At 38.9% G+C, this 13,916-nt stretch overlaps 1 protein-coding gene across 1 annotated transcript in view; it reads left to right on the top strand.

The window, feature by feature from the left end:
- TLN2 (talin 2) overlaps positions 1–13,916 on the top strand; it is a 149,180-nt gene that overhangs the window by 71,052 nt on the left and 64,212 nt on the right. The window contains exons 10-20 of the mRNA XM_061447172.1: positions 2,591–2,654; positions 4,702–4,806; positions 5,477–5,632; positions 6,210–6,311; positions 7,198–7,274; positions 8,845–9,025; positions 10,044–10,157; positions 10,804–10,912; positions 11,620–11,828; positions 12,652–12,750; positions 13,075–13,242. Coding sequence (XP_061303156.1) covers positions 2,591–2,654; positions 4,702–4,806; positions 5,477–5,632; positions 6,210–6,311; positions 7,198–7,274; positions 8,845–9,025; positions 10,044–10,157; positions 10,804–10,912; positions 11,620–11,828; positions 12,652–12,750; positions 13,075–13,242 — 1,384 coding nt within the window. The remainder of the gene's footprint in view (positions 1–2,590; positions 2,655–4,701; positions 4,807–5,476; positions 5,633–6,209; positions 6,312–7,197; positions 7,275–8,844; positions 9,026–10,043; positions 10,158–10,803; positions 10,913–11,619; positions 11,829–12,651; positions 12,751–13,074; positions 13,243–13,916) is intronic.

Below are 13,916 nucleotides of genomic sequence, written 5' to 3' on the forward strand. Positions count from 1 at the left end.
CAGCAAGAGTCGGTTTAAATTTTTAAAGCTGTAATTCCCCCCACACTTAAGCAGCAGTTTTGTACGCTGCTGTGCAGAGTTGCTGAAATGATCCTAGGGTTTTTTAGGGGTTCTACCTGGTCTCCTCTAGCGTCAAGATTTTATTTTTTTTCCTTCTTTTCAGCTCTCCTATAGTAACTGTGTTTTATAGCGGATTGAAACTACTGGCTGGATCACATTACTACTTAGCATGCAATGCTAGATAGTTTGAAGTGCTTCACAGAATGAAGTCATCACACATATAAAGTGCGTTATCTTTTTTAATCCTAACAGAAATGAAATGTATAAATAACTGCACTGTGTGTTAGAAAGTGAACGTTACTCCAGTGGGAATCATTTGGAATTCAAAAATTTAGAACCTTGTTATTTTCTGCAGAAAGTTTTCCTTAACTATTGTTTTATTTTCATTTAAATGGGCTTTGACTGTATCAGGATCAAGCCTTGCAGGTCACCAAGTGTAATCACTTGCTGTGCTGATTATTTTGTTCCCTGGAAATTCATCCGTCATCCTTTCAGAAAACAAACTTTCTTCTTGTTTTCTTTTTCTTTTTGAAAAAGTTTGAGGTTTTTTAAAGCATCAAACTATGTCAAACTCTTTGGTGGATGAATGCTGCTTATTTTCAAGTATGAAAGTAGTTACGTTTTATGTAAACTATATGCTGTAACTCAGTGTGTGAAATACATTTGAGACGTGTCCATTCACTTGTCAGTGAAACCTGAACATGCTACGGATTCCCTTAAGGAGAATGTGTCAGCTCATACTGAAAACAGCATGTAACAGAATAGTACTAGTATTTTTTAGAGTTGTTTTGAAACAGCGTGGTTTATTTTGCCATGTCTGCAAGATATTTGTATAGAGAGAACTTTTGTATTCTTTTTTTGGATTCTTGGTACAGATGAAGATTATTACCTGCAACTTGTTAACGCTTTGGTTGTAGGAATTCCCTTGAACGTCATGCCAAAGTAAATTGTGAGAGCTCTTAAACTATCGAGTTGCAAATAGTCCTTCTTCATGCCCTTCCTCATACAGCTGAAGTTTTCATTGTACCTACAGGGGCACACTGTGTTTAAATTTGCTGAGAAAATACCTAATAAAGAACTTACATTAGTCATATGCAAATAGGAAAGGAGCACCTGAAACGTTCGCCTTGGCTTTTTCTTTCCAAGCACAATTGGTGCCCATAAGTTCAATTCATTAATCTAGCCTGTTTTCCTGTCTTAAACTGTCTTTTTCAAGAGCACTGGCTTTACCTTTATGCCAGTGAAAAACAATAAATATGTTGGCAGTTGTGTACAGTCCTTACATACAAATGGATACAAAACGAATTTGGCTGTCCAGCCTTCCCCACCCAATGATGTGTCTGTGGAAATAAGTAATGGGAAGAGATTTCATTATCATGTATTAATGAGATGTATCTACTGGAGCATTGTAAGAAAGATCAGCAAGGTCAGTTAGTCTCACTTTGTTTTATATTGCTAGAGCTTTATGGAAAAGAACCTTTGTATGATAGTAGGTAGTTCTAGCTTTTTGTGTTAATAGTGTGCTTGCTTACTGAGTAAATCAAAATGAGAAGGGGATTCTCCAGTCATGCTTTTTCTGTGATTCTCAGTTTTTAAAAGCATAAGGGAACCTTAGAAACCAGTTTTTTGGATTGTGGAAGTTTCCTCAGACTGAAAATGAGCTGTTGAATATGTGACATAGTTTCTTCAGAGTAGAGTGTTCCACATGGGAAAGTACAATCGACAAAGGAACATTTGCTAAAGCACAATGTTGATATGTCTTCAAGTTAGGTTGGTGTTTGGCTGAGATAAAGAGTTTATTTTGTTATACAGCAAGGAAGTGCCAGTGATGTGTTTAAAGATTCTGATTTTACCATGGAGGCTAAACTGACTTAGATTGCTTTGTATTCTGACGCCATTAGTAATTGAATGCTACAAAAATTAGGACTGATGTTTTTTTATTTGCTTTCGAGAAAGTGACGGGTATTAAGCATTCACTTAAATGGCTTTGCAGTTTTTCAGTAAAATATTAGTGCTCTAACATTTGAAAGACACAGAGGAAGAACTTGGTCCAATGCTAGTGCTCTAACATTTGAAAGACACAGAGGAAGAACTTGGTCCAATGCATCAGTAAAACAAAGAGCTACTGGAAAGTAATGGCAGTGTCTGAACTCAGACACAGAGGTGGCTCAATCTTTAGCGTCCCCTTGTTCCCGCAGATTGCAGTGAGTGTATCTGAACTTAGATGTGAACCCGTCTGAGATGCTGAGAGATATCTATAGTTTAAGAATGGAAAACGAGCCAGTTATTACTAACTTTTGATAACTTTTTAAAAAATGAAGGGGTCTTACATGGGGATGTAATTGCAGTGTTTTCTGAAGTATGTAAGTTACCTTCGTGCTCTCACCCTACTTAGCCAGAATTTTGTTTCACTGTATAGGTATTTTACGCCTATTTTAGGAAGCTTGAGGTACTTACTGCCAGTAAAGGAGCATGGGAAGCATCTCTCCTTGTGAAGGCACCATTAACTGTGGATTCTTTTTTTTTCTAGCCTAAAAGAATTCCTGCCTAAAGAATATACCAAACAAAGAGGGGCTGAAAAGAGAATATTTCAGGTAATTTTGAGACTGAAAACCCTACTCTATCTTCACTTCCTTTATAAGAAAAATACAGACATTCACAGATGTATACTCTGTGTATACTTGAATTATATAACTATCAGAAAATCAAGTGTAAAGAATCTGTCAGCTTTTCTTTTCCTTCTTCAGCAAATGTATTGTCCTGATCCTTTTTTCTTCACTGATGATTGTTCAGTATACTTTGAAGGATAGAGAGTGAATATTCAGTATTCTTAAGATCTTTTTCTCTGTTGCATTGAAATGTAAGGATATGTATTTGTACTAAAACAGAAGCACATTTAGCAAGTAGTTTTAATTTGCTGCTTTCATTATTCGAGCATGAGCTTCAAGTAACACGGAGTTCTTCTAACTGATGCTGGAGTTCAGTGATGTGTCTGGGAACCTCGCAGTTGTAAAAGACTGAAGCAGTTGAGTGTGAAATGTACTGGCATTGTTGGAAGCGGTCTCAGAGTTTGAGTACTGTGGATGCACTAAATATTTGTGCCTACTGAAAAATACTTTTGGCAGTACAATACAAGTAGAAAAAAATCTGAGGTCAGCACCTAAAATCAAGTCATTTGGCTACTGGAAGGACATACCAGTGATCTGTGATCACAGATGGGGAGATGAGTTGAAGAGCAGGAACGGGTTGTATGGTTTCCTGTGTCTGTTACACTCCAAGTCTAGGAATTGTGTAGCTCAGTAAGTCTGAGCTTATAGTACTGCTTCATAAATGAATATGCCTAATGCTTTCCTGTCCCTTTAGTTGCAATGATGTTGCAGTTTAAGCAAAAAAACCCAACTCATACACTTCTAAGTATTGCTTTATCATGCTAGTCATAGCATGTGATTTTTGCCCAATTCAAATATGATCTATGAGTAGTTTCAATCATTACATGCTTCAGCGCATTGATAAGAACCTGATCATTGAGGGCACTGATGCTGGGCAAAGGTGCAATAGCAAGTAGAATAAGCAAGCTGTCTTTCTGATAAAAATCAGCTGTTGCCCTGTGGCATAACACTATTGAGTTTGGCAGGTGATTTTCACCAAGTACGCACTCTGCAGTGACTACATTTGGGCTCCTTGCTCTTTTGGATCCCACTTATGTTCTCTGTGCACTGAACTTGAGAGACGTAATCAGTCTATGTCCTTGGGATGCAAAAGGCTTTTTGAAGTTGCAGTTGCTCATGCTAGTGCTTCTCCCTGAACCATTGTCAAGATGGTAACATAAACTGGAGTAGCAAAGTGTTTCCCATGTTCTTTGTGCTCCCCCAGCTGCCATCAGCCACTATGAGAGGCGGCAACCAGCAATTTAGAAGAGTGCAAGGGGAATATGGAGTGTGATAGGGATCCCACAAACAGTATTTAAATAGCAGGACACTGGGAGAGGATTTTCAGAAGAATGGTCTAGGGTAGGACAGCAGATGCTGTTTGAATACATAATATTGGTAGCTCCATTGCTTCCAGGTAATAGTTTATTAATGAGTAAGTTGTTAAAGTAATAAATAGAAATTGAGAGTTACCAAACAAACCTAGATGAGTATTCCAGGATTTTTATTTAGAAAAATTTAAAAAAAAAACAAATTTAGAAAAATCCTTGCTGCTTCTTCATCTATAGAATTCTTTTCATGTGATGGAAAAAATTGTAGCTAACAGTGCAACTGCAAAAAAAAGCCTATTGGAAGAACCTGCAAGAGATGAGAAATGGTCAATTGCAAGGTGTGATGCGATGCCTACATGAGTCAGAAGGTTTGGGCACAAAGAAGGAATAAATAGTCTGTTCCTTGGAAAAAATATGGGTCCTGGAACTTTTAAATTATTTTTTAAAGCTGAGGAAAGAAGTGTTAGTTTATGAAGCCTAATGGTGCACAGGTTATGTCCTCCTTTGTGAGGAATTACAGGATACAGGTAACATTTTTTAGCCAGTATTGTTTTCAGACACTGGTTGTAATGATTATTAACTAAGCATCCTTAAAAAGGCAAAAGCTAAACCCTTTGTTTGTTTGTTTGTTTCGCCTAAGTGATACTGAACTCTCTTTACAGGAGCACAAAAACTGTGGTGAGATGACTGAAATAGAAGCAAAAGTGAAGTATGTGAAGCTAGCCCGCTCCCTGCGGACCTATGGAGTGTCCTTTTTTCTTGTTAAGGTAATGTAGATCTTGCTGTGATCATACTGTATGCTTGGTTATGTATTTACCTTAGATTCTTCACTAAGCAAAGGTCAAAGATGTTCTTTTAGCCTTCTGTCTGAGAGCAGCATTTGGAAAAAGGTGTAAATTACATGTGGGACAGAATTATAATTTCAGTGTAGATCCTTGTCATAGTTCTTCCAGAAAGTTGAGTCTGTCATGATTTAAATTCTTTAAATCAATATTTCTGCTTTTTCTTTTGATTAGCAACAAAGTACTGTCTTCAGAAAAACATTAACAAAGAGCTCATAAGTTGTTGCCGTTTATAAGTTTAATGAGAATACAGATTGCATGCTGAAAAACTGCCCTGGAAGAAAGGCTTCATCAGCTGATAAGGTTTTACAGAGGCCAAAGATGTGTTACCACAATCCCTAAAATGCTGCTGTTTCTGGGGGAGGGAGAAGAGGGAGTGTCTTTTGAACTGCATAGTAAAGATCCAGTAAAGACCAGGGCTTCCAAACGTTAATGCATTGCTTGAAAATCCCTGCCTGTGACCAGACAAACTGAGCCTGGAGTTTTAAATTGTCCTAGTCTGCATGCCAGGTGCTTTCTTCTGTCAGTATATTCCATCATGCTTTTCTTTCTCCTGTGGCAAGCTCCATTTGAATGAAAAACAATTTTGTTTTAGGAAAAAATGAAAGGCAAAAACAAGCTGGTTCCTCGTTTGCTGGGTGTTACCAAAGACTCGGTGATGCGTGTGGATGAGAGGACCAAGGAAGTTTTGCAGGAATGGCCACTGACAACTGTAAAACGCTGGGCTGCCTCACCTAAAAGCTTCACTCTGGTAACCTTTTTGTATATATTCAGAGGCAGAGGGATCTATGTGGCAAGGAGAAAGGAAGATGGACTTACATTCCGAACAAATTCTTCATTGTAACTTGTTCTGTCTGTAATTTTCTAGCATTATATCGAGTCAGAGTCCTAAACTAATTAACTGGCCCATACTGCTGTCTAAAATCAATCTGTATTTTGACGTTTCTAGATGGACCAGTTGCCCAAAAATACTATATAAATCTCTTCAAAAAACACCAATTAAAACTGTTTTGTGCCTAACCACTAATGCTTTCGAATAGAATTCTGAAGACTTTTCTCCATCCTTCAGTGACCGAGTCCGATAAAGCCAGACTGAGAATGGGCATTTCAATTTATGAAACATCTGTTATTAAACTGCAATAAAAAGCATTCTTCTCCTCTTCTGCCTCACCCTCCATATATAAGCTGGCTTAGAATCTTGGAGCAGTTCCACTTATAGTTGGATGTAATAATATGTCTGTACAAACAATTTTAAAACCTGAATTCTCTCATATTTGGTACTGAGAGGGATATTTTAATTTTTATTTTTATTTTTCTACCTCCTTCAGGATTTTGGGGAATATCAAGAAAGCTATTACTCGGTACAGACCACTGAAGGAGAACAGATCTCTCAGTTAATAGCAGGTTACATTGATATCATCCTAAAGAAGGTAAAGTAACAAGATAATGTAGTAAAAGCGCAGTAAAAAATCTCTGTACAGCAGTGCAAAAACTCGAATATGTGCAAGCTGCAGTTCTTTTTCTCTCATGAAGTCAGTGTCAGGTTTAATAAATGTTAAATAAACTGCAGGTTTCTATAGATAGTTTAAAGCTTGATTCAAAAGTAACTTCACTCTCTAGTGCAAACCGAAAGCAGCCTTGCTGTCTTGATAGAATACAGATGTATTTCCACTCCCTTCCAGTCTTCAATTTCTTCTTTGCAATCTGCTGACACAGACAGTTTTAAAATGAATGGAATTAGGAAAAGGTTAACTAATAAACCCCCATGAAGCTTCATGATATGAATGAGAAGCATGCAGTTTCCAGGTGTCAAGCTGAAGATATCTGTGTTTGAGGCATGTATGCATATAATAACATTTCAGGATGCTAAATATGACTTGTAGCTGAGTTCCAGTTATCTGAGGCGGTCTGATGCTCCTGAGTTAGAAGAGAACAGGGAGAGACATGATACACGTCTGATCTGTACCAGGATTTGCTGTTGTTGCGTATCACTCAGTACTCTAAATATTTTTTGTGAGAAAAGACTTATCTTGGCACTTTTTTTATACCTTTGTTCAAAAAAGCACCAATAGGCTTTTTTCCTTTATAATGCTTAATCTGCCACGGCTTAGAACTTGCTCTGTTAAATGCTGAAGAACACGTCTTCTGAGGTAGGGGGTATTGTGTCACACACTGCCAAAAAGCATGGTGTTCGGCACCAGACATGACTGCAGATTATTTGACTAGGTTTCAGATAAATGACAAGGAAATGGTGGAGAGAAAGCAAAAAGCAGCACACGTTGTTTGATAACAATGTTATTTTTATTTCCCCTCCAGAAGCAAAGTAAAGATAGATTTGGACTTGAAGGTGATGAGGAATCAACCATGTTGGAAGAATCTGTTTCACCTAAGAAGTGAGTGTATACAACAGAAGGAAATGCTCTTTGAGTGATGCCTTTTAGCTGGGGCAGCTTTTTTTTTTCAAATGCAATACTGTGGTTATTACTGTTAAAGAAGGATTTTCTACAGGTTATATCAACAGAAGGAAGTACTATCCCCAAATAGTTCAGCTGGCTCCTAGCTTCATTTGACGACTAAAGAGCAGGTATTTGTCACAAAACTGGTGGTTAAATAAACCAGCCGTGGCACCAGCTTGTAGTAACTTGACCCTTGAGCAAAGGAACTGAGGCTGTAATTCAGTAGGATGCTGGGGAAGGTACTTCAGCAGTAGTGAAGATACACTACATTTTTGATGTTCATACAAATACCTAGGATTTACAAGGTTTTAGTTGCTTGTGTCTGCTAGGTCTGCTAGGTCAATTAAATGTCTGTCAGTTGTATACTGAGTCTGGAAGAGAGCTGCCTTATTTCATCAAATTGATTTAGACAAATCAGATGTGTGGTGTGGGTAAAGGTAGTTTTGATACTAGTAGGTCAGACTATGATTCTGATGGGAGAGTAACTGAATATAGCAAAAGCAGATCTGCAGAGCTGGCCATGCTCTTGAAAGGAATATTCAATCTTTCCTTGCACTGAAAGATCACAAATAGGTTTGTGGCATTACAAGCTGTAATGAGCTACTCAAGTCTCCTCTTGGAGCTCTGATTATGGCAGTGTCAGCAGTGTGTATGTGAGAAGTCTATTTGATTTATTAGAACACATGGTTTATAGGAGATAGACTTGTTAGATATTTAATGTGGCCTTATGTGAATTTTCAGCTTTTGACAAATCGCACATGTTCAGATGTGCTTGCTTTTGACACTGCCCTTTCCAAATCACTTCCAGAATATACTCTTAGCTAAATTCTGTCCAAAGAAGCCCAAAACTTGTAACAGATGAATACAAGGTTTTTCCCAATTGAAATAATCTTTTTCGTAGTAGAGTTGTTGTTAAAGCTAGACCTTCTAGTGTTAAAGCTTGAACCATGTTTAATTATGAACAGTATATCTGGCAAAGTGCTTCATGAGCATGGATGACATAACTATTATTCTTGAAAGTATCCTGCCTCCCAGCTCATTATTTGGTAGGCTGCCAGATTATTAGCAAATACTGTGTATGCTTGTGTGTATGAAGAGGGAAGAATGTTAGTTTTTTATCTTAAATTTAGGGATTTCTTGCAAAATGTTTTCTGTTAATCAGCCTATGAAACAACTAAAAGCAATTGTTATGCCTTAAGGTTCTGTCTGTCATGCGTCTGGAAGGGGTAAAGCTATTGTACCACATATACCAAAGCAACACATTGCTTGCTTGCTTGGTGCCTGCTTATTAGTGCTACTAATATTTGATCTGTCAAAAGCCCCAATTTAATGTTATTTTTCTAAAATGTTAGCAAATGGTTAGAAAGAAAAACTGGAAAGTTTTCCAGCTTCTCCAAGCATTGTGAAATGCAATTTAAAATCCTGAAGGAAGAGCGTCCAACAGAGATTGATTTGCAGGAGCTAACTAACGCCCTGTATTGTATTTTGTATTTTTCCTCCTTTCCAGACCTACCATCTTGCAGCAGCAGTTCAACCGAACAGGGAAGGTGGAACATGGCTCTGTGGCACTACCAGCTGTGATGCGTTCAGGGTCCAGTGGCCCAGAGACTTTCAACATTGGCATCATGCCTTCTCCCCAGCAACAAGTCACAATCGGCCAGATGCACAGAGGACATATGCCTCCACTTGTGAGAAACCTCCTGTTTTGTATTTGAAACTTTACTTTTTTGTGTGTTTGAAACTTGTCTGTGCTGAAAGTAAGTCAGAAACAGCTTAACTCTTCTACTCCCTGCTCCCAGGCTGTCAGTTTATAACAGCCTCTCTCTGCTGCTCCTTCTTTCTCATGCTTTTCCACAGCTCCAGCATGGGTCCTGTCTATGAGCTACAGTCCTTCAAGATAAATTGGCTCCAGTGTGGGTCCCCTATGAGCTGCAGCTGCTTTCAGGAGAGCCTGCTCCAGCGAGGAGTTGCAGTTTCTCTCAGGACTCTATTCCAGTGTGGGGCCTCCATAGGATGTAGTTTCTTTCAGGGAAATATCAACCTGCTGCAATGCAAAGTCCTCTGTGGGCTGCAGGGTGGATATCTGCTAGCATGGCCTTCTCTGCAGGCTGCAGCAGAATAACCTGCTCCACTGTGGTCTCTCCCAGGAGGAGCTAGGGAATCTCTACTTTGCCACCTGGAGCCAACCCTCTCCATCCTTGTCAGACATTGGTGTTTGCAGGGCTGCAGACACCCAATACAGATCCTGCTCTGCCTAAAACCCTTCAGTCTTCCGTTAGCTTATGCATATTTATGGCCATTCAGTTTTAGAATTGTACTTGATTACATTGGTAGGCTGTTCCTGCAAGTCAGTAATGTTATATCCTTGAAGGAAATTTTGTTTTCGTGCTTATGTTCATAGAATGCAAGTTAAGGCAGCTTGGTGTCTTTCTGTGTGTCTGTTGTGCATTGTGTGATCTGAGAAAGTTCAGCATTTTATGAGTGTGTGCAAGTACCAAGGAGTATAAAATGACATGGGCTGAATCAAGACTGTGAGAAGAGTGTTAGAAAGCTTTGCTTTCTCCATTGCACTGGGGAAAAGGTAGCTTTCTGAAATGGCCTGGTGTTGGATTGCTGTCACTCACTGTCTTTCCATGCATGTGTAACATCAGTTTGAAGGGCTATTTGGAACGTAGCACACATCCATTTCCTTGTTTTGCCTTTCAGACCTCAGCTCAGCAGGCCTTGATGGGGACTATTAATTCCAGTATGCATGCTGTTCAACAGGCACAAGCTGACCTCAATGAAGTCGATAACCTACCACCTTTAGGGCAGGACATGGTGAGCTTTTCTGGTCCCTCATGGAAATGGATCTTGATGCTTTGGGGTGTTTACAGATCAGTCATTATCCCTGGATCTAAAGTGGTATTGGTAAAGCTTTTAAAATGAGATAAAATTTTGCGTTCTCTTTAAGGAATTCATGTACACTGTTCCACCTGACTCTGATCAGTCTTCTGAGATCAGGTGTGGCAGAATTCCTTGCATAGCCGTGTCTGGAGTCTTGCCAGCATTGTGTGCATATGTACAAAGTAACACAAACTATGGGCAATATTTATGGTGGAAGTGACTGCCTCCAGGACACTTGAAAAATAAAAAAACAGGAAAACAGGTTTCTGTCACTCCTGGTCCAGGTTAGGGCAGAGGGACAGATCAAGAGACTATTGTTTATGGGGGACTGTCAGTTAGCCTTCATAGAGGCACTGTTTCTGGCATTTACCTCAAAAGGGCAGCTGTTGGAATGTGGTAGCAATTCTGTAGTGAATGATTCAGCAAAAGAAAAAGTGCTTGCTTTCGTATGTCACTTAAGCATTTGGTTGTTGTCCTCTGTTTCTCTTTTAAAGGTTCATGAAGGAACGAGAGATTTCCGAAGTATCTCCTCTTACAGAACCTCACTGCAATCTTTAATTCTTTTGTTATTGCTCTTCAGGCATCTAGAGTATGGGTTCAGAACAAGGTTGATGAATCAAAACATGAAATACACTCTCAGGTTGATGCTATCACTGCAGGAACCGCATCTGTTGTTAACCTTACAGCAGGTAAATTTAAAAGGGAAGGATTTCCTTGCAGTCTCCTAGTTATTTCTCCACCTAGTTCAAGTAACACAGGGACTGAGTATGGGGCTGCTGGGGAAAATTTTTGCTGAAATTACCCCAGTAGCTAAGTGTATTGATGTGTGAAATGAGCTTTCAGCCCCTCCCAACACTACTTTTGTATCTTCACTTTCTCTCTTACACTGAAGATATGACCATTGATGAAGATAAAATGTGGCTTGCTTACTCCACAAAGTAGGGTGGAGAATGTTTGCAAGGTTGTTAGAAAAAAAAAACATTTTTGATCTGACAGTTGTTAGAGAGAGATTATGTGCTTATTGATGCTGGGGTGTTTTCTTGAGCAAATTACAAATTGGAAGAGCTGTGAGTGGCTTAAAGGGGTCAGTACTCTATTTGGGTTCTTTCAATGTTGGAAGATACCTGAAACTGCTCAGCAAATTGTAGTGAATGAAGAGAAATTCTATTAGAAGATAAATTCGTGTAGAAGAAGAAATATAGAAATTGGAAAAATCCTATCAGTCTGATTTTTTTTTTTTTTTTTTTTAAGTGGCAATGAAATTACTTAGTAGGCATTGCTTGGCTATCTTAAAATGTCTCTTAAGTCTCACCAGAGTGTAGCCTGGGGTAACTGCCTCTTTTTCCCTTTTAACCAGTAAAGCATTCTGACCATGAAAAAACACTTTCTTTACCAGGGGATCCAGTTGACACTGATTACACTGCTGTGGGATGTGCAATTACGACCATCTCTTCCAACCTCACTGAGATGTCTAAAGGTGTGAAACTGCTTGCTGCTCTCATGGATGATGAAGTTGGAAGTGGAGAAGACCTCCTGAAAGCTGCTCGAACATTGGCCAGTGCTGTCTCAGACTTGCTGAAGGCTGTGCAACCCACTTCAGGAGAGGTGAGTAGATGGAAACTTCTCAAGTTCTCTCTGTGAAATGTGTGGCTTTGGCTTTTTTGAGACATCTTAGCTTCTAAGCTAAGATTGCCTGCTCCATGCCAAGCAATTTCCCCTGAGCAGGTTCTTTTCACTGTTTTTTACTCTGTCTTCAGGCCTTTAAGTATTGCACCTTGATATTAGAATGTTCTGTGTTATTTGCACAGGTTAATTGATCTGTATAATAAATAGTTCATTTATCTGGGTCCTGTATTCTCTTTTTGAAACAAATTTCAAACAGTAGTAAGACTCAGTTTAATAGGAAGTGGAGAGATACTCATCCATGATTCTTTTTCTTTACTATCTTTGTCTACTTTGACATATAAAATGAAAAGTTAATTCCTTTGCTGTAGTCTTCCAGAAATTAGAGTGGTATTGACCAGGGTAGACTGTCTTGATCAGTTTGTTAAGAGTTGGAGTCAGCAGCCGGTTTGCCTTGGATCTCTTCAAGTGTTTATGTTTTGAAGACCATGAAATTTCATGATGTTGCAGATCAGTTGGCATATTGACTGTCCATCCTCAATAGAGTTATTACAACAATGTCTATTTGAGTTCTTTGAAATTCTTTACAAGTTCTCTGGGGCACTTCGGGTGAAACCGTGAAATATGGATGTGCAGTTGTGTATTTGGAAAAGTAAAGAATTTTCCAAAGTATTTCTGTTGTGTAATGGGGTTTTTTTTAGCCATATTGATTGCATGCTAATGCAGAAGTTCCTGGAGGAAATCTAAAATTCAAGTAAAGCTCATTTTCTTTGAATTAATGTTCTTCACCCTTCTATTTTTCCAGCCTCGACAGACAGTTCTGACTGCAGCTGGAAGCATTGGGCAAGCAAGCGGGGAGCTACTGAGACAAATTGGAGAGAATGAAACAGATGAAAGGTTCCAGGTAATGAGGGGGTTGCTTGTCACTGTCAGAACTGTGCAGCTTACTAATGAGGAGGCCACTGCATAAAACCAGGCTTCCTAAAGTGTGGTTAGGAAATGCCAGATTGAAAGTTTCTCCCTGCTAATTGAGGTTAATCCATTGTGAAATTGTTTTTAATTACACAATCACAAAGTGCTGATTTCATGTTTTGATACAAGAGAATTCTTACCTTTAGAAGACTTGATCTTAATATAAATGATCTTAATATAAATTCTTAATATAAATCTTAACAAAAACATACCTTTTTTTTGTTCATAAGATTGAGTTTTCCCTTTATTGTACCAGGATGTTCTTATGAGTCTGGCGAAAGCTGTTGCAAATGCTGCTGCCATGTTAGTGCTGAAGGCCAAGAACGTAGCACAGGTCGCAGAGGACACTGTCCTGCAGAACCGAGTCATTGCTGCCGCTACACAGTGCGCACTCTCTACTTCACAGCTCGTGGCTTGTGCGAAGGTGAGGCTAGCAGTGCCCATGAGTTGGCAAGGTGTTGGTTTGTGTCTGTGCTTCTCCTTATTTCCAACAGTCTCTGGCAATATGCTGTGTTAGTATCATAGCTCTAGATTTATGCACTATCAAAGGTTTTGATTAATGAATCATCACCCATACTTGTGGCAGTCAGGAGCCCTGAGTATGTGAGGTGTTGCTGCAATCTCCAGAGAAGTTTCCACAAATAACAGAGCCCGTCTGATGAGTTACTAATACTGATAAAAAACTAGAAAACATTGGCTTAAGAAGGGCATCTTGCCTGGGGATCACTATGTAAGTTATCAGTGAAAGCCTAGAATTAGGATGGGTTTACCTCATGCAAATCTAAATAATGAAAAATTGGTATTCTTGCTGAAAATAAAATCAATTTGGTCATCATTGATTTTAAATAAGTTTGCACTAATTTGAAGTAGCCCAGTCATTTTAATAGATCCATTGCTTTTGGCCAAGTAGTTGTGTTCAGTCAAAGCAAATTACAAAGGAGTGGAGCTCATACCTCAAATTCTGAAGTCTGCAATTGGAACAATACAACTTCTGCAGCCTTTTTTGTCTAAAAACTAAAGAAACAAACTACTTGTTTACATTTCCATTATGAAACAGTTCTCATTGCCTACCTGGATGCTGCTTTCAAAGTCTGAATG

Source organism: Pezoporus flaviventris, unplaced genomic scaffold (genome assembly GCF_033815535.1).
Source record: "Pezoporus flaviventris isolate CSIRO_AGI_PZ_B2104156 unplaced genomic scaffold, CSIRO_AGI_Pfla_v1 ptg000006l, whole genome shotgun sequence".
Lineage (NCBI taxonomy): Eukaryota > Metazoa > Chordata > Aves > Psittaciformes > Psittacidae > Pezoporus > Pezoporus flaviventris.